General features: G+C 38.8%; 1 protein-coding gene across 2 annotated transcripts in view; it reads right to left on the minus strand.

Annotated features, from left to right (window-relative positions):
* LOC117963331 (calpain-5-like) overlaps window positions 1-19,366 on the minus strand; it is a 31,992-nt gene that overhangs the window by 9,193 nt on the left and 3,433 nt on the right. The window contains exons 1-6 of one of the 2 annotated variants that reach the window (XM_058989039.1): window positions 16,368-16,534; window positions 11,360-11,543; window positions 3,678-3,809; window positions 3,183-3,391; window positions 2,008-2,200; window positions 657-850 (exon numbers count right to left, since the gene is read on the minus strand). In XM_058989039.1, coding sequence (XP_058845022.1) covers window positions 657-850; window positions 2,008-2,200; window positions 3,183-3,391; window positions 3,678-3,809; window positions 11,360-11,524 — 893 coding nt within the window. In that variant the 5' untranslated portion in view covers window positions 11,525-11,543; window positions 16,368-16,534. Of the gene's footprint in view, window positions 1-656; window positions 851-2,007; window positions 2,201-3,182; window positions 3,392-3,677; window positions 3,810-11,359; window positions 11,544-16,367; window positions 16,535-19,366 lie in introns of those variants that run through there. The other variant, XM_058989038.1, reaches the window with a different exon arrangement.

The raw sequence follows: 19,366 nt of genomic DNA on the forward strand, positions 1-19,366 counted from the left end.
GGTAGTTCAAGTTCAAAAAATAAAAAGATGTTTAGCTAAAACAGAGCTGAACATTGGGATAGCAAAAAGGCAACCTGAGTACAATGCCAATGCTCTGTAAAGAATGAGTGTGTATTCTTCAGTTTAGAAAGCAGTTATGAATATGAATGATGCATGTTTTTATTGTTGCTGTTCCATGCTTTGTTTTATCTCTCAGCGCAGGTTTCTAGCTCTGTGGGGGCTTGTTGCTATAGGCAGGTATCACTCATTCTCCAGCGTCGTGTTTGAATCCAGGAGCCTTTTGCATTGTGGTTAAGACGCTCACTTGCAGTGCACAGGGTTGCCAGTTTGCACCCAGCCTCTGCCCTGAACACAATGTGTAGTAGAATATGGGGCATGCATAGCCATGTAATAACATTGTAATAACTGGGTAACAACCAATGTGTTCTGATAAAGTAACTACTGGTGAAATAGCATATACTGTGTAATTACAATTTAATTACATGAGGTAAGTAAATATTCCATGCACTGTAATTACACAATAGTTACCATTGAATGAACCGCTATTACAATTTAATTACATAGTCTAGCCATGCCCTGTAACCTAAATTGCTACCAAAGGTTACAGCACCCTTTTATTGGAAGAATGACTCATTCCAAAGTGCAAATTCACTCACGAGTCGCTCCACGGCCCGTTCCACTCTTGTTTGCCCCAGGGGTTCCTCATTTTGATCATGAAGAGTTTCTCTGCCTTGAAGAAGGACATCAGCCCTTGACCCAGACGGGCTTTCCGCACGTCTGTCACCGAGTAGGCGTGACCCTTTACCAAGCCACAGCTCATCCGAGCCTCCACCTCCGACTGTGAGGTTGCCTGAGAAGCATGGCGGGTGTACAGTTTGAGACACGGCTGGGTGTTTCACTTTTACACACATTTATAAAGGAGTTCACTTACTGAGGAAACATTTACAAAGAAGCAGCAGCAGCAGCACAGTCAAGGGACCAACTCACACAATCAAAAAGGAAGCAACAAACATTCAGAAAGCGGGATTAACTCTTTTATCAGTAAGGAGTTGAGTTGATCGTGTAATTTGGTTGAGCATTTGGTTTGCATCCCCCAGGATATGTGGTTATCCTGGAATAACTTGTGAAAATACAGTAAGTGGTTTGATGCAAACCGGGGAATTCCTTTAACATCCTCCTAAATATCCAGCTGTGGCTTATAGCAACACCCCTTACTAACTTCCCAGTAAGACTACCCTGGGATAATTAAATAGATTGTGTGTCGTGTACTGGCAAATAAATACAAATTGACATTGGTATAAAGATTTGTAAGTTAGAATGGTCTGCTGTTTTGATTGGACTTGTCTTTCCTATATCTGTATAAATAGATGAAAACTACTTGTCTAAAGCAGTGCTCAGCATTTCTTAAGCAATACAAAAGCATGTATGTGTTTATGTGTGTCTTTATGAGCTTGTAATAGTCGTCATTATTAAACAATTCAATAACTGATTCATGGCTCTTTGTGCTAAGAGAGTGCAGACAGCCCATAGCTCTTTATTAAATGGATGTAATGCAATAGTCTAAACAAAAACGCACATTGCTTCTGTTAGCTTCTAATTCCTGCTGGATTGTTGTAGGTCACTGGAAACAGCAAATGAGTCAAAACCTCAAGGGACCTTTATATGAGCAGCATGGAATGGATTTAAAGCTGGCAATCAGATCATTTAAAGGGACAGCTTGAAATTGTGTAATAATCCTGTTTGCAGTGCTTGTATCTATAAGGAGCATTACATTATTCAGTTGGTTTCATTCTATAGGGTGGTGCTAAACTTTTATAGCTGAAGAAGGATACATTAGTTAAGATAACTCACATTCTTCACACCCATACCACATTGCTCCCTAAGCTTCACATATTCTTTCTCTGCAGAATAAATTAGCAAATTAGCAAAGCAACTGCGACCTGCTGCAGAATGAACAGTAGAAGGTGAGTGATGCACTATGGTAGTCATCGCAGTACAGACACACACCTTGATAAAGCAGCTGATGATCCCTCCCCTCTCGTTGACTTTCAGCAGGTCTTCAAATAACTTGAGCTGTTGTGGGATATCTGTTGCGTACTTGCCCGCCTCCAGATCGATGGACTCAGCCACGGCTCCAGAGAAATCCACCACAGCGTCGGCAGTGTTGCCACCATCCAGGGCTTCATAGCAGCCAGCGAGCCTGGAGGAACAGAGGGGTCACTCACACATGACAGCGCAGGAGCTGGGGCTGCCCTTGTAACACTGTAACAGCAATTCTTCAGTTCTACAATGCTTTTCACATCACTATACTCTGCGTTTACAATAGTTTGACACAGTTTTAATGTCTCTTACTGTACCTCTCCATTCTTTACTGAGCTTGCCTATGCTTAAGCACCAGGTTCAATATGCTATACTACAATTTGCTATGATTTTATTAAGGTAAAGGCTTCAGACTAGTCCTATTACAGTCAGCACTCACATATCCAACCCTATAAAATGCAGTGATGGTTAAACGCATATCTGATTATTTCATTCTGGCCCATTCCAAAGATACAATGTCAAAAATATATAGCTGAAAAGACTGCGTTTTAAAATAAGTAGGCTTTCATTTAGATGTACTGTAGGTGGTTTTGTTGGTACAGTACTATATTTTCAACAGAAGAAGTATTTTAATTCAGAACGATATGATTCTGAAAATAGTACTTGCCAAAAGAGACAACTGTGGACACTGTTTAAAAAAACCCCAACAGTTTCCAGAATTAAAACAGTATCCAAAGTCAGTATTCAAAATTGCAGAATACAGTGCTCGATAAGGCCCTAATGTCACAGTTCACTTGCAAATGAAAATGCACAAAAGCAACTAAAGATCACAGATTTAAAAAAAAAAATACATCACAGTATCTAAAACTGTTTAATGATTAACTGTTTTACATTACAGTATCTGGTCTTGTTCGCTTTGTTGCTGCTGCATTTTCGTCAGGTGAAACTGGAAGAAGCGCTATGTAACTGCACAATAAAGACAGACTGATTTGCGCATGCGAGAAACAATAACATTTTATGTTTTGTATGCATGTTTAAGTTAGAGCAAGGACAAGTTTTGAGAAAATGCATTTGTTTTCTTACTGAGCTGCATGACCAGAAATATGCTCCTGAAAATATCTGTGAAAAGTTAGCCAGCGTACTTTGCATAAGCTTTTTCCAGCAGTGCACTCCAGAACTCATTGCGCTCAGTTGAGTGGCAGTAGATCAGTTCACCGTTGATGGTCGGAAGACGGTCATCCACAACCACGTCAACCCACTTCCCAAAACGCCAGAATTGGAAGTGGAAGATCCCGGCATAATTCTCTGGTTTGTTTGGGTCCCATTCCTGTTCCTTGTTGTCTGGGATCACCTGAAAAGAACATATAAATGATTATAAATTCAAAGGTTTCACATTGTCCTATATAAAAGACACACAGTAAACATGCATTTTTTATGTTTTGTTTTTGTGCAGCAATTACTGCTCCCGTAAAATGTCTTGCGCTTCCAATAGAAGTCACATGATGAATGCAGAATATGTCATAAGAAAAGCAGCAACTGGTTACTGGTTAAGAAGCCAAACGTCAGTTTCACAGACCCTGATTAGCTCTAATCTTGGATTATGGTACCTAAATGAACATTGTCAATGGTGAGCCTACCTTTCGCCAGAGATCCTCTTTGAGAGCCAGACAGGAGCAGGCTGCTACAAACCAACAGTTTCCCAGGCTTCCTTGGTTCAAGTCTTGGGAGCTGATTCCCTCCACAAACAGCAGGGGGTTATCAGAAATCTCCTGTACAGAAACAAAATAGTATACACTTAACTAAGGAACAGCCCTTGAGGTGGAGCTTCTCCATTACAACAGAGACCAGGTGCATTTCTTGACATTACCTAACCATGCCTTGAAGTTTCCATCCCTTTACATTGAAACTGATTGTGGATGCATGACGTATACGTTGAGAAAATATATGTCCCTCTGTAGTGAAACTGATGGGGGGGATGCATTTTTACATGTTACATGCACACAAAATATCCAAATTGGAAACATGCATACCTATATAAATACACTGATAGGGCATACAGCTGGGTGCTGCAGTGTTGTCTGTAATGTGCCATGTACATGCTGCAGTGTGAATAAGGAATATTCTATTCAGAAATTAATCTAATCAGGTGTCTGTAATGTAGCACATGCCAATTCTTCAATAATTTTAAAGAAATACAGTTTAGGTTAGAAAAAAAAGGTTTTGATTAATGCTTTCAGATTTTGTATAAACACGGTTTTAGGGGGACTCTGTAGAGCTGTGGGCTGATTCACAACTGGAGATCTGGGTTCAAATCCTGATTGGTGTTCTAACCATTAGTCCACAGCATTAAAACCACAGAATATTTGACACATACAGGGATCTCTGCTGGAGAGAGGCCCAGGACTTTATGGCAGGCAGTGGGTGTTCAGATCAGGATTGAGGGGCACTCTCTCCTGTCTCTCTTTTCAGCTTGCTGAGATGAGCACAAAAAGGCCCCATTCTTCTTCTTCTTTTTTTATTTATTTATTTTTAAGTAAAAATGCAAAACATAAAAGCTATGTGAAAAAGTGGTTGCCGAAGCATAATAGCCATGGATTTTATTAATAACTGTCAACTGGGCAGTCACAGCTTGCTATATTTGAATATCGTTCAGTGAGTGATGCGGTCTATTAATGTGATACTCCACTTCCTTGCTGACAGTTTGAAGTGAGTTTGAATAGAAATCATCTAGCAACCATTGGTGCTGCCAAACATCTAAGCCTCCCTTGTTGTAAAAGGGCAGCGGTCCATTTGAGATTATCTTTAGAGTTACCTGCCAAAATCCTGTCAGTCTTTATAATCTTAACCTCTTGGAATGTTTTATGTTCACACATTTAATCTCAGAACTTCAAAAAAGCTAAAGACTGCCAAAAAAAAAAGAACCAAATGATGATAACCGTCTAAACTAATTTCACAAGGGAACTATTACATTTACTATACCAGTCTGGGTCAAATGTATGTTGTTGTGTTTTTACTCCAAAAAATGAATTCCCAGCAGAGGACCATAGTTAGTGATGATGGCTGCACACCACACAAACCCTCAGGGATTGAGTTTATCATTTACTGCCATTCTCACAAAAAGGACAACAGTACTTTTTGAACCCCTATGAAGCTGTTTTAAACAGCATGTTCAACTTTTATTTCGTATTTTCTATTGTGCTGGTCACAGTGTCCTTCCTCACATGATCTGAACAGAATGAGGAAGTCTGTTGAGTCCTAGGCAGATGGAATTTTCCAGTCAAGCTCACAGACAGATAGAAAAAAATGACTCAGTATTGGATCAACAGAACCACTTCAAGTTCTTGCAAACATCACAAAAGACATCAGAAAGCTACTTGCTTTACATGCCTTATGTAGGTTTATAGACAGGGATAACCATTCAGCTGGAAGCTTTCCAGTTTAATTTGTATTGTCACATACACAGCTTGAGGAATCATGACCTGTTTGTGTAAATGATGATTAATGGTCCTGCATCTATGCTCTGAATGTTTTTGCAGGAGAATGCAACAGTACGATTAATAACACAGTGCAGTGCTGTGCAAAGAAAACAACTTGGGGGGGGGGGGGGGGGGGGGGTTGTGGGTCATTCCGCTATTAAGACTTATTAGTGATGAAAAGCAGCCAACTTGCTTTGGAGAAAAACACCATTTCTACCTGCTGTTTTCCCAGTTATGTGTATCATGTTCAAATTAGGTTACACCATGTTTGTTTCAAGAACTACGGTATTAACACGGTCAGCGTTGCACCACCATGATGGTTAACCATTGCCAGACCATGCTTGGTATATGGCTCCACAGACAAATGAATATGGCCTTGCTCCACATCTATAATGTTAGAAACTGAACCTACAGTACCAAAGCAATCATCAGGAGGTCCATAACAATGTAAGACAAAACATCAATATAACATACGCTTTCATTTCTCTTTGTATGTGATTAAAAGAAGGCATGCTTAACATTGTACTATAAAAAAAAACCTGCTGCACACCTTCTACATATCCAATCCTTATCTTTACCCTGGATTGCATCAACCACCTATCCGCGGTCTATCCCTTAAAACATGTGGTTGATAAAATCCAGAAAGATTTTACAGTGCTGTAAAATACTCTAATAAAATCCATACTTTTTTTATATTTTGCTAATATTTTAAGAAACTTATGAACAAATAAATTCTGCATGTAATGATTTACTTGGTGTCCTGAACATCAGATTTAAAAAGTCAATATGTCATTTAGCAGATACAGGTGCTTATGCATTTAGAATCTGGTCATGAGTTTACATTTCAGATTCACAAAGGGGTGGGGTAAAGAGGCACGCAAGCTCATGTATTTCTGCTATGTATGTATTTGTCTTTGGGACTGTCTCTTCAGCCCACAATCTGTCAACAGATTAATGTTATAGCAAATTCTACTCGAAGTCTAGCAAGAGACTGGGGAGCTGTTGGGATATGGTTTGTACTTATTTATTTGAATTTCAAAGCTCTAAAGTGAAAAGTTGTAATTTGTAGTCTAAAGTCCTTGGTATTGTAGAAAAACACTTGCCACACATTTATATTTGAACAGCAAGATTTACAACTACAACAGCAAAGCTCTGGAGTTATTAATGCTGCAGACACATGGCCTGGAACAGGAGGCTAAACAGAGCCAAGAGCTCCCTCAGCCTCTCCACACACTGTAAATCTGTTTACATGTTCAACAGGGTAAAAGTGCTGTACAGTAGGACCCCATGCAGCCCGGCATTGTTAACACATACCTCTTATTTCCAAATTACAAGTCAACATTTTGCTTTGCTCTGTAAAGTGACAGGGGGATACCCTCTATATTGTTTTCAGATGTGCGTTTGGGCAGCACGGCTGTAACAAGTTCTCAACGAGGGATAAGGTTGTCAGATGTGGTTGCTGTAGGAATACTTCATCCAGCCTGGGTGTGCACCGTCATGTTAATAATTGAGTGGAATCCCCTGCTGAATGAGTCCCTGTTTGCAGTCACGTTTCACTGAACATGAGGATTGTTAGAGCGGTGGCATGTGTGATTGGGTTGGGATCACATGATTGAGGTAGGCGGAGAAGGGAGAGTCAGAGAAGTGTGGCCGTGAAGTGAGCTGTCAATAAGAGAAGCCCATTCATTTCATGAACTATAGTATTAACATGCTCAGCACTGAATAACCACGATGATTAACCATTGCCAGACCATGCTTGGTATATGAGCCACAGACAAACGTTTGTTTCACTTATACTTAAAAGGCCCAGTTTAAGATTGTATAGGACGGGAACCAGGCAGTTTAACACCAGTGTCCACAGGACCTTGAGTAAACATCTTATCAGAGAGGGGGAGTGGAAGGGAATTCTTTCTTGTAATTGATCATTGTAAAGTGCCTTTCACTTTGAGCATGTGGAGTTTCTGGGCTGGCATGTTCTTGGAAGGGGATTCTCCTAGGGGTTTGTTTTACTGTGCATGTTGAAGTGTTGGGCACTGTCTGAGAACAGACATTCAAGACCCTTCAACACTCCTCTGACAAACCTGCTTATCATCACTCCTGAAACGACTTTCAACAAAAAGAGAAAAGCATTCATTCCTCCAGGGGCAATACATATTTGTCTGGCTAAATCAATACCCTGTTCCTGACCCTAGCTAACAGTCACATTTAATTTACCAGCATTGCCAGTTTGGCTAGACAGACTAAAAAAGAATTTCTTTTTAGGGAGTAGAAAAAGGGAACACTTTATTATTTACAAAGAAGTGCCAAATGTGCGTACTAGAGACCTTAGACGGAGTTTGGCTCTCACTGCACAATTTATTATTTGAACAAAGACATCTTGGTTTGTAATAAAAAAAAAAAATGCTAGTTAGCAACAATCTGTAGGAACGTTTTCCAGTATCACATTTGCTGTAAGAATAACTTACATAATCTTTCTTTGCTGTCTGCGATCCATAGTTTACATACAGTAATTCCGTCTGCTCTCCCAATATGCATGCCCTCCCTATAGTGTTTTATGTCATGGAATTATTAATATTATTATTCACTTGTTATGCAGACTTTTTGACATAAAATATGTTCTGAATATTTGGATATTTGTTACAAATCATACAAAGCTCAACTGCCAGAAAAATGTATCAAGAAAACCAATTCAAAAGGGAAACTACTCTGATGAAGATGTAGAGACTAAACTAACAGTATTATAAGCATAAATTCTTCCGCATGCTGTTGCAATAATGTTCAAATGCAAAGGGTGCTGGCACTCAACAATGCTGTTATTTTGTAAAAGTGTCTCTGGAACGGTGTAGATTTTTGGTTTATATCCCCAAATGTCAGACTGGGTGGCTGCTCCATCCCCCAGGAGGAAGTCTTTGCCCTCCCTGTTCACTGCTCACAGTGTGGGGCTCAAAGATGGTTCTTTTCTAAATATTTTCCCACTCTTTAACATTCTTCTGTGATACAGTACATCCACAAGTGGAATTAAGAACAAAATCTTCAAGAGTTCTGAATTATTCCAGAGGGGACTCCGAATCCCACTGCGCCCTTCTTTCCCACAATTTAATAAATAATAACATTCCACTCGACGTGATTGAATCGTGTTTATGACTTATGATGCTAATGGAAGGTGCCAGGAGAGCTTCTCTCACAACTAGACTCAATACATCTGTTTGCCAACTTAGTGTTGCGCTTTCATGATCATTTCACCTGGAGGATGAAACTGTCCCCACTTTCAGTAACCAACCAGCTGTTTCTCCTAATGAGGGTCATGCTATGTAGCCCGTCAGATGCGTGACCCTGAAGACACTGTTGAGACGAAATGACCTAGGAAGTGCAGGTGTAACATATTTCCTGGCAGGAAAGTACCAGATGTCACTTTAATTAGGATTGAAATGTGGTATTGTATAAAGACAGGTACAATACAGTTATAAAAGTGATATTTCCACAACACAGTATCCATAAAATAATAACTTAATGGTAGATAAACCACCTGCAATGTAAATAGAAGGAAAAAAAGAATCATGTGGCATTCATATCCCTTTGTAGGGAAATGGAGGGACGGCTGAACGCTTCAAGGAGGGAGGAAGCTTGTATGCATGGAGCTAAATTGACTGTTGAGTGTTTTATAGTTGCCAGTGAATTATCAGTTTATTTAAAAACTAATTACATTACAACAACTTTGCTCCTGCTACTAGAGCCACATTACACTAGACACATCAATATTGTTAAAAAAAAAAAAAGTTCCATCAAGCTCACTTCAGAATTCCAATCTCAGTAAAGCACCAATATGTGTCTGCGCATCCTGTACAGAAAAAATAAAATAGAACAAAACTATGCATCTCAGATAATTGTTGAAACCGTGTTACTCTATGGTTAAACCAAACAATTAATAAGACACATCTTGGTTTTGTTAAGTCCACTACAGTGCCTTGCATAAGTATTCATCCCCCTTGGACTTTTCCACATTTTGTAGTGTTACAACCTGGAATTAAAATGGATTTAATTGGGATTTTTACCATTTGATTTACACAACATACTTAACACTTTGAAGGTGCAAAATATTTTTTATTGTGACACAAAAGTTAATTAAACAAAAAAAAAATACCTTTGTTGGTTGCATAAGAATTCACCCCCCTGAGTCAATACTTGGTAGAAGCACCTTTGGCAGCAATTACAGCTGTGAGCTTTTTGGGTAAGTCTCTACCAGCTTTGCACATCTGGATCCTGGCAAAATTGCACGCTCTGTCAAGTTGGATGGGGACCGTTGGTGAACAGCAATTTTCAAGTCTTGCCACAGATTCTCAATCGGATTGAGGTCTGGGCTTTGACTGGGCCATTCTAAGACATTCAGGTTCTTGTTTATAAACCACTCCAGTGGAGCTTTGGCTGTGTGTTTAGGGTCATTGTCCTGCTGGAAGGTGAACCTCCGCCCCAGTCCCAGGTCTCTTGCAGACTGAAACAGGTTTTCCTCTAGAATTTCCCTGTATTTGGCTCCATCCATCTTGCCCTCAATCCTGACCAGTTTCCCAGTCCCTGCGGATGAAAAGCATCCCCATAACATGATGCTGCCACCACCATGCTTCACCGTGGGGATGGTGTTCTCAGGGTGATGAGCAGTGTTGGCTTTGCACCACACAGAGCGTTTTGCGCTAAAGCCAAAAAGTTCAATTTTGGTCTCATCAGACCAGAGAACCTTTTTCCACATGTATACTGTGTCTCCCACATGCCTTTTGGCAAAATCCAAATGGGATTTGATATGGGTTTTTTTCAGCAATGGCTTTCTTCTCGCCACTCTTCCATAAAGCCCAGCTTTGTGGAGCGTCCGGGTTATAGTTGTCCCATGGACGGTTTCTCCAATCTCAGCTGTGGATCTCATGCAGCTCCTTCAGAGTTACCATTGGCCTCTTGGTTGCTTCTCTGACTAATGCCCTCCTTACCTGGTCACTGAGTTTTGGTGGACGGCCTTCTCTAGGCAGAGTCGCGGTTGTGCCATATTTTTTCCATTTTTTAATAATGGATTTAACAGTGCTCCGGGGGATGTTCAAAGTTTGGGATATTTTTTTATAACCCAACCCTGACTGGTGCTTCTCCAGAAATTTATCCTGGACTTGTTTTGATAGCTCCTTGGTCTTCATGATGCTGTTTGTTTAGATATGCTCTCTAACAAACTCTGGGGCCTTCCAGAAACAGGTGTATTTAATCTGAGATCATGTGACACTTTATTTGCACACAGGTGGACTCCATTCAACTAATTATGTGACTTCTGAAGGCAATTGGTTGCACCAGAGCTTATTTAGGGGTGTCACAGCAAAGGGGGTGAATACTTATGCAATCAAGACTTTTCAGTTTTTTATTTGTAAATAATTTTGAAAAATATGTAGATTTTTTTCCCCACTTCGACATTATGGACTATTTTGTGTAGATCAGTGACAAAAAATCCTAATTAAATCCATTTTAATTCCAGGTTGTAACACTACAAAATGTGGAAAAGTCCAAGGGGGGTGAATACTTACGGAAGGCACTGTATCCTTGCAGCGCTGTCTACTTCAACCTGAGGATACTACTGTACCTGCGCTGGACCAATTACCACTAAGCTCACTAGATCAGTCATGTCTAAAAACCGTAGATAAAAGAAACCACAATCTTTTACATCGAAAACGTTGCATAAATGAAATACCTGAGCAACATCACCTGATTACCTTGAGAACGATTACAGTGCCTTCGGCTTGTGTTAATACTGGTAGCGTGTAATATCCCTTCAGTAACCGGGCTCGGCGGCTTCATTATTCCATATAAATGCACATTACCTTTGGCCTCTTCCATTCCACAATCCCAGGGGGGGAGTTCTTGTAGAATAACGACTCACTGGTAGCAGGGAACTCTGGGTCTTCGAAAAGCTGCTTGTGTTCTTTGCATTGTTGCTTCAGCTCCCAGTACCTCTGGTTCTTGTAGGGTTCTGCAGATGAAGACATCGCTCAGATCATGGAACAGCTGCAAAAAAAATATGATTGCCAGATTGAGAAAGGAGTGGGAGCTTATTGAAAGTTGTTGGAATGTGTGGAGACAGCAACTGTGACATATCATACAGGAAGGAATACGCTTGATTAAGTTTTTGAGAATGATCACATGTTTTTAGTGATTAAATTAATTCCAGAAAATCTTAATATGTACCACACTTTGCTTTCGTGGCAGTTATTAATAAATAAAGGACTTCTCAGTCCTTGAGGTTATCTGCTACCTGCACTTCCAGTTTGAGGTCACATGATTACATGGACATTGAGTCAGTGGAAAAGCACTGATTGGGTATTTGTGGAGTCTTTGAACCCCTATCTCCCACACTACAATGTCTTTCAAAAATAAAAGAACCCTTTTGATTTTGCACAACTACATGCAGTTCTAATATTGTGAATATGTTATGCAGCAAATCCAGCCCCTCTACATACCAGAATTCTGTGAAATCATGCATGATTTTTGGGTCCCGACCAAATCCCTATTAAAATGAATGGTGTGATGCCCTCTACAATACTGAACCTATTCTGGAATCCATCATCATTTCTTCAGCCAAAAATCAATGTAAATCTGACTGTGCAATCCGGTTACCGAATCATGTGATTTTTTACCCCCCAAGTTTAAAACTAATAAAAAACCAAACAAATACAAAAGCAAGACGTTGCATATATGCTCGCATGTTCCACCGGCGCCATTCTGAATTGTGCAGCTGTTGAACAGCAAATACATGTCTAAATGTCCACACAATAAGCTATCAAAAGCCTTGCGGATTCAAATCCGCAAGGCAAACCGTTTCAGACATTCTGAAAAGATTCCGTAATATACTGCTTCCAGCACTTGCGTCTGTCACCCAGGTCAACCCTGCTTTATCAAAAGCAGTGTGAAATTGTGTACCTGACTCGCATGACACCAGGTCCCGACCCGGGTAGGTTCTGACCCGGTAGAGCATGCCAGTGTGAAAGGGGCTTAAGTTTAGGTGCTTCGTGGGATGTAGTTGTCCGTCTATTTTTAGTTATTCACAGCAAGTTAAATTAGCTGATACCCCTACGTGCATTTATTAGGCTTTTAGGACTTTCCGAGTTACACCTGCTTCTACTTGGTGTAACTTCAGTCGCTATTGTTTAAAAGATTCACTACCCTTTTGAAAGCGAGAATGGCAGATTTATTTTTTGAAGTGGTTGTGGTGCAGGCAGAGAGAAGGAGAATAAGGAGAAGGTATCCTTTTGCTAGATTATGCAGACCCCGTATTCATTTTTTTAACCTTTTTTAACAGATGATCAGATTATTAGTGGTTTTCGACAGAATACACAAGCAATATTAGATTGACGTGAGGAGTTATCAGAGGATCTGGAGAACTCCACAATGCGCGGCTTTGCTGTTCCTGTGGCAGAGAAGATAACCACTGGGGCTTTCAAATATTTTATGCCAAAATGAAAAAAAAAATGTAAATAAATAAATGTCTAAATAAATAAATAAATAAATGTCTATATGTTTATTTATTTATTTATTTATTTATTTATTTATTTATTTATTTATTTATTTTTCATTTTGTCATAAAATATCCTCCATATCAAAGATTCATCAGTGATAACTCGGCTATAAGTCAGTCTACCATTTCCAAAATTGTGTGCGCGTGAATAAATATGTATGCTTTCCGAAAACTACAGTTGTCACAAAAAACAAAAGAATAATTGCATACAATTGCGGTGGTTCAACAACCTGTTATCCCATCCTGTTTTGTGTATCATCACAGGAAGGTTTTATATAAATGAAGAACTGCATCAACAAGTATTTCTACTTTCTCAGGTGGACAATTAGGCTTTCTGTTGTTTTTTATTTTCTCCAAAAGAGGCAGACTCTCCATTTGTATTGGGGGCTGCAGCTATGTATTGTAAAGCATACCTTAGTGGATTCTCAGCCCAGTCAATGAGCACGTTAGTGACAACAGGCTTCGAAAATCACACCTACATTGACACCTCTAAATCAAATGTTACCTGTAGGAGAGAATTTAGTCATCTAGACTAGTATAAGTGATTTAGATGCTTAACCCCCTAATTAAATAAATCGGGACTACAGCCTTGATTACAATTGCCTAAAAAAACATAACTTTAGTCACGATGAAAATAGTCCCCTGCATGTACAGTAATAAAGTTGTTTCCTTTTTTAGGTGCAGTATTACATTTTTTACAGTAACTCTGTAATCCAGCACACTGTCTAATCCGGCACAATTTTCCAGTCCCAAATGATGCCTGATTGCACAGGTTCAGTCGTGTATCCCCTTTAGTAGTTTGCTGCTTTACCGTGGTAACAGCATAGCACGGCAAATACTTGGTAAAGCATTGTACGTGTATGTGATACAGTCTAGAAAAGTCATGGCAAGGATAACAGGTTTGGAAGACAGGAGGACTGCTCCATTACGTTATTTGATTTGTTTGGATTGAGTACAGATGTTGTTAACAGATGTGCTGTGCTTTTTTTATATATAACTTTCTTTTTTTCTGACATGGAATATTTTATTATTATTATTCTTTTTAATGGGATGCAAGAGATGCCAAAGTTGTAGACCAGCATTTCAGATATGTTTAAAACAGCTGCTTCCCTTTGAGAATATTACCACTGAAACAACTGCAAAACAATGTTCAGTTGCAGAGCAAAGCAAACAAAATCTAATCAGAATGTACCATAAACACATTATGAATTGTGTGCTATAGTATTTATTTGTAGTATTTAAATATGAGTACTACTCCCACTACAGTAATTAGTCATTATAATACAGTATATTTAATATACTCTCCTCTATAATGGAGGAAGCGGACCAATAGGTGCCCATATGCCAATGACACTGTATAATGCGTCAATGGCTGGCTACAGAAACACAGAAGCATGTCTGTGTGTCCACTTTACCAAGGTACATTTGCAGTGTACTGTGCTCTTCCTCTGCTACAGCACTATTTACCATGCTTTACAGTGCTCTACTGAACCTTGCAATGCTTGGTATATGGCAGTCTGCTCTATTGCTGCTCATTTCCTGTGGAATGCCATTCCGCTCTGCAGTACCTCAGAGGAATCAGATTTACATTCAAATCCCATTGAAACCATCACTCTTTCAGGACTGTTTAACTCATTAAACTCATTAAGAATAGGGAAGCATGAGGAAAAAGCATGGGATCTGCATAGGCTGCAGTCATGGGAAACGCTCTACTGTTACACTGCATTGGTGAGTCTCTAAAGAGTGTCAGCTCTGCATACTGCCACCCTTCAACTCCATATTAAACCTGGTTAGTGCATGCTCTTTCCAGATTGATATCTGGATGTGTTGTGGCAATACCCGCTGCAGCCTATGAGCTGTGATGCGTAGTGGATGGACTGGGAGCACGAACAGGAAATCCTGTATGTTTCCTCTGTGAATGCTTGCTTTCCAGTGAGTCAGGACGTTTCTCATGAAACTGCAGTATAAACCCCACAGGTCAGGACAATGTGTGCATCTTCATGAAGCAGTTTTCCTGGTGACAATTACTGTAGCAAATGTCATCTTTCAGACTGCTGTAAGAGACAGTAACTAGGCCTTTTATTTTCTGTTTTGATACCAAAAAATGCTCGGGTTTTGCAAGTTATTATTTCTTTATTTTCACTGATTTGGCCCACTCAAATCGTAAAAATCCCTATTTATCCAACATAAATTCACAACTTTTGAAAACAGTAGACACACTAGCATATATAGCTATGGCCAAAAGATCAGCATCACACTATAGAATTAACTCATTTTACTTCATAAAGTCGAATGAAACTTGCTGAATAATGTTGACATGTTGAATTGCATACCGCTTTGTAGTTTTCCATATACTTAATGAAAAACTGACAAAAATTGGAAAATGTGACATTTCGAAATACTGTACTCCGATTATGGCTTCTGATAGACTTCTGCAATATCATTATTTGATTACATAATGTTAAACTTACACTTTAGTTTACTAATATTTACTTCATGCACTTACATTTATTTTGTTGTTAGTTTCTGTATTAAATAAAGTAAGAAATGCACAGCAGAGTAACAGTGTAGTTAATGTATTTTGAAGGGTATCAAATTATAACCTAAATTAAAAAAAAAAAAAAAAACTCAATGCAGCCTTATTCATTGTCTGTCCACGATACCCTCATTCTTACTTAAAAATCTATTCTTTCAATTTTGAAATATAAATTCCTTGGTCACATAGATGTAAAATCTCATCATTACCTCGTCACTGCTCTTTTGAATTATTTGTATTTTTGGGGGTGTGTGGAGGTTAATGCAGAGTCCAATGCAAGTAGAGGTGAGCCCACTCCCTTCCTCGCCATACACACACAGTATTCACATTACTGAAATTCCTAAAGCACAATGAAACTGAACATACTGGTGTGCCCACCCCCGCTCAGTTGTTTAGCTAAATGCATTTGAATGAAGGATTTGAAAACTATATGCAATTTCAACAGGAATAATAATATACATGTATGTAGTTTTAAAATCATTGCAAAACATCAGTATACAACCACAAAAGTGTAGAAACTTTAAATTAAATCATTAAATTATACGTTGACTGTACACACTGCTGCAATGTGACACACCACAACCTCGGTACTCCCTTTAGGTGAACACACCTGCAAAATACAACAAGTTTAAACCTGCTAGGAAGAACATATGTCATTACCTTCAACAGCAACTTCAATGCAATCTCGAAAATGCAGCACAAGGAACTAGGGAACAGGGAACAGCCATTAACTACAGTAAAGACTACACAAAGTGAAACAAGATAGTAAAACTCCATTTACCTCTCAGACTTGCAAAGGTGAAAAGAGTGGAAGATAAAAACCCTAAAAAGAAAGTTGAATGAACTCCTAGTTAAAGTTGTGTGATGGTTTTAGCAGGATTGTGTTGTCCAAAGGAGAGTGAGGCAGTGAGGTGTGTTGCTCTGTACCTGTGTGTTCTCCAGGTTTACGGTTCCCCTCAGCTGATTAGTCTGTTACCACACCCCAGCCCCAAGGGAGTGGCTGTCATGTCATTGATTGAGGCGTGTCGGAGACTCTGTGCTTCTTTGCAGTTCTCACCCCTTGAGGAGCAGAACCTCTGGTAAAGAAGTAATCCTGTCCAGCTTCAAACGTTCTCATTGGTGCAGCGGTGTGGAAGTTGTACTCTGCTTACGTTTGGTTTAGGTTGTGTCAGGTTGTCAGAAAGACACGACACAGGTGCTGTGATCTCATACCGGGTATTGGTGCTAGAGTTTGTACACTACGTGCTGGTGACAAATTTTATTAACTCCAAATTATAGCCAAAAGTTTTGCATCGCCTAGAATTTTAGGATTTAGACGTAATAATAATAATAATAATAATAATAATAATAATAATAATAATAATAATAAAAACTATAAGAATATAATTTAGATCTTTTATTTAACATCATGTAATCAAAATGGTATCGCAAAAGTCTACCGGAAGCCGTAATAGTAGTACAGTATTTCATGTTAGATTTCAAAATGTCACATTTTTCAATCGTTGATAGTTTTTCGTGAAGCATATAGAAAACTACAAAGCGGTATGTAGCATTATTCAGCAGGTTTCATTCAAGTTTATATGAAAATTAGTTTATTCTATAGGGTGATGCAATAGCTGTAGATGTGTCAATAACAATCAATGCCTACCTTTTTATATCAAATTAAAAGTGTGTGTGAATGTAAAATATGGGGTAACATTTCCCCAGCTCTTTTCTAAGTTTCGGCACTGTGAATAAAGTGTAACCCAAGCAACTTCTCCGCAGCCCTTTCATTCCCATTGAACCCAGGTTTTATAAGTCAGCGATGAGCTTATCAGAAGAATATTACAATTTACAGTCTCATAATGAAATGCCAGAATCAAAATAGATCAAAGGGGAATAAACGCAAAGTCACATTTGAATTCTTTTTTAAATCTTTCTGTAGATTTTGATACAGGAGAATTATATAAATTCAGTAGCAGAGCAACAGTTATTAGGAGTTTATACAATTTGTCACAAGCAGGAATAAGCACAAAGAGACAGAATTGTAGTCACTTCCGCTGGTAGCTAGTCTGAGCCCCACACTCAATTCCTGTGTGGCCCGAGTTGACTCATTTGAACTCCGCTCTGTAAAGCTAGCATCTGTTGATAATTGATGCACTGTATAGAATGCATGTGAACATGTACAGTATGAGAGTACTTTCCAAGGTTGCTTAACTAAGTGGTCGTGTGGGGCAGTGCTTGAGGTGATGTCATCGTGGATGTGTTTTGTAGTTTTTCGTTCCCATGTGATTGTCATTAAATGAAGGCACTTGGGTATTTCTTGCTCAATGGGACCTGACTCTAGGGAAGTGTTTCCTCTATTTGTGGTGTAAACCTACATGTGATTCAGAAAGGGTTTGAGGGTAGGTGCTGTGTAATGCACAGGGTGAGAAACTGTCTGAAGGTACAAATGCTCATTGTGAAGGCTTTTTACAGTATCTTGTATTTTTCCATATGAGGCATGACCTGGACAAATAATGTTGGTATCATTTTAAAGACTTTTTCAAGGGCTTCGCAACTAATACAATAATTGACGTAAATGGTGAAGCAACCTCTTTTACCAGTAATGAAGTTTTTCTCTAACCTCTGACTTGCCTGTGTTAATGTTGTGGAATTCTGGGGGTGTTTTGGCTCAGTCTGGCGATTTCCCATAATAGATGTACAGCATACAGCATCTTTACTAAAAAAAAACCCTCACCAGCTACTTATACGCACAAGAAAAATAATTATTGTTGGCAGGTAGTGTGTACTGTATTTGATAATATTACTGTCCTAAATGGTTACACAACACACTACATTATTGTTTACAATAAACATATTGCTTTACCTGCTATAACCTATGTACTATATGATTTAGATTGGGATAATTGTTTTGATATTTCTATTCACAACCCACTTATTTAATCTTTATTTGTAAATTCCTATTTATGTATCTTTTTGTATTTTCCTTTTTATTTATTTTGTATATGTTTTATATATGTGCTTGTTTTGCATTTGTATTGCCTGTAATTTATATACTTTCAAACTTTTTTCTGTAAGTCGCTTTAGATAAAAGTGTCTGCTAAATAATTACATAATAATAATAATAATAATAATAATAATAATAATAATAATAAACAGCAATGCTATGAGGGTGCTCAGATTTAATTGATACTACTAGTTTTGTGCTTCTGTACTTGATCGTTTGTAACACTATGTAGACCCAGATAAGTGCTGATCAGGGTGTGTGAAACCAGCTGTGTTCAAGTTCTGGATGGATCACCAACACCATCAAAGGAGCCTCTCAAAACAAGAAAAACAAATATTTCCTGAAAAGGTAAACCACGTGTCAAAACCACAAGTGAACCTTTTGTTGTGTAAGCCCACATCAAGTACTGGTCCTGACAGCATACAGTATAAACTACCAATCTGACACTACTTTGGAAGATGGGTTCCGCCTACATTACAAACACAAAATAAAATGAAAGATAGATAGTGAGCGACTGACACTGACAAGGGCCAGCAGAAAGATACAGACTGACCGACCACGCTGGGATAATGGCTGTTGTTATGGTATTAATACCAGCCATCTCATGTATTGTCCTAAGTGATAGTGCTTTTAACAGATCTCCCAATTTTAAAGTGAAGAATCACAGTAGAAAGATGCATTTTGTAATAATCCTTGCGGTACTCTTGCAAAAATATTTAACAATCTGGACATGTAAACTGAGAAATGACTATAAACCGTGTTTTGAAAGATTTCCAAGAAGACTGAACCAC

The sequence above is a fragment of the Acipenser ruthenus genome, chromosome 16, assembly GCF_902713425.1.
Source record: "Acipenser ruthenus chromosome 16, fAciRut3.2 maternal haplotype, whole genome shotgun sequence".
Lineage (NCBI taxonomy): Eukaryota > Metazoa > Chordata > Actinopteri > Acipenseriformes > Acipenseridae > Acipenser > Acipenser ruthenus.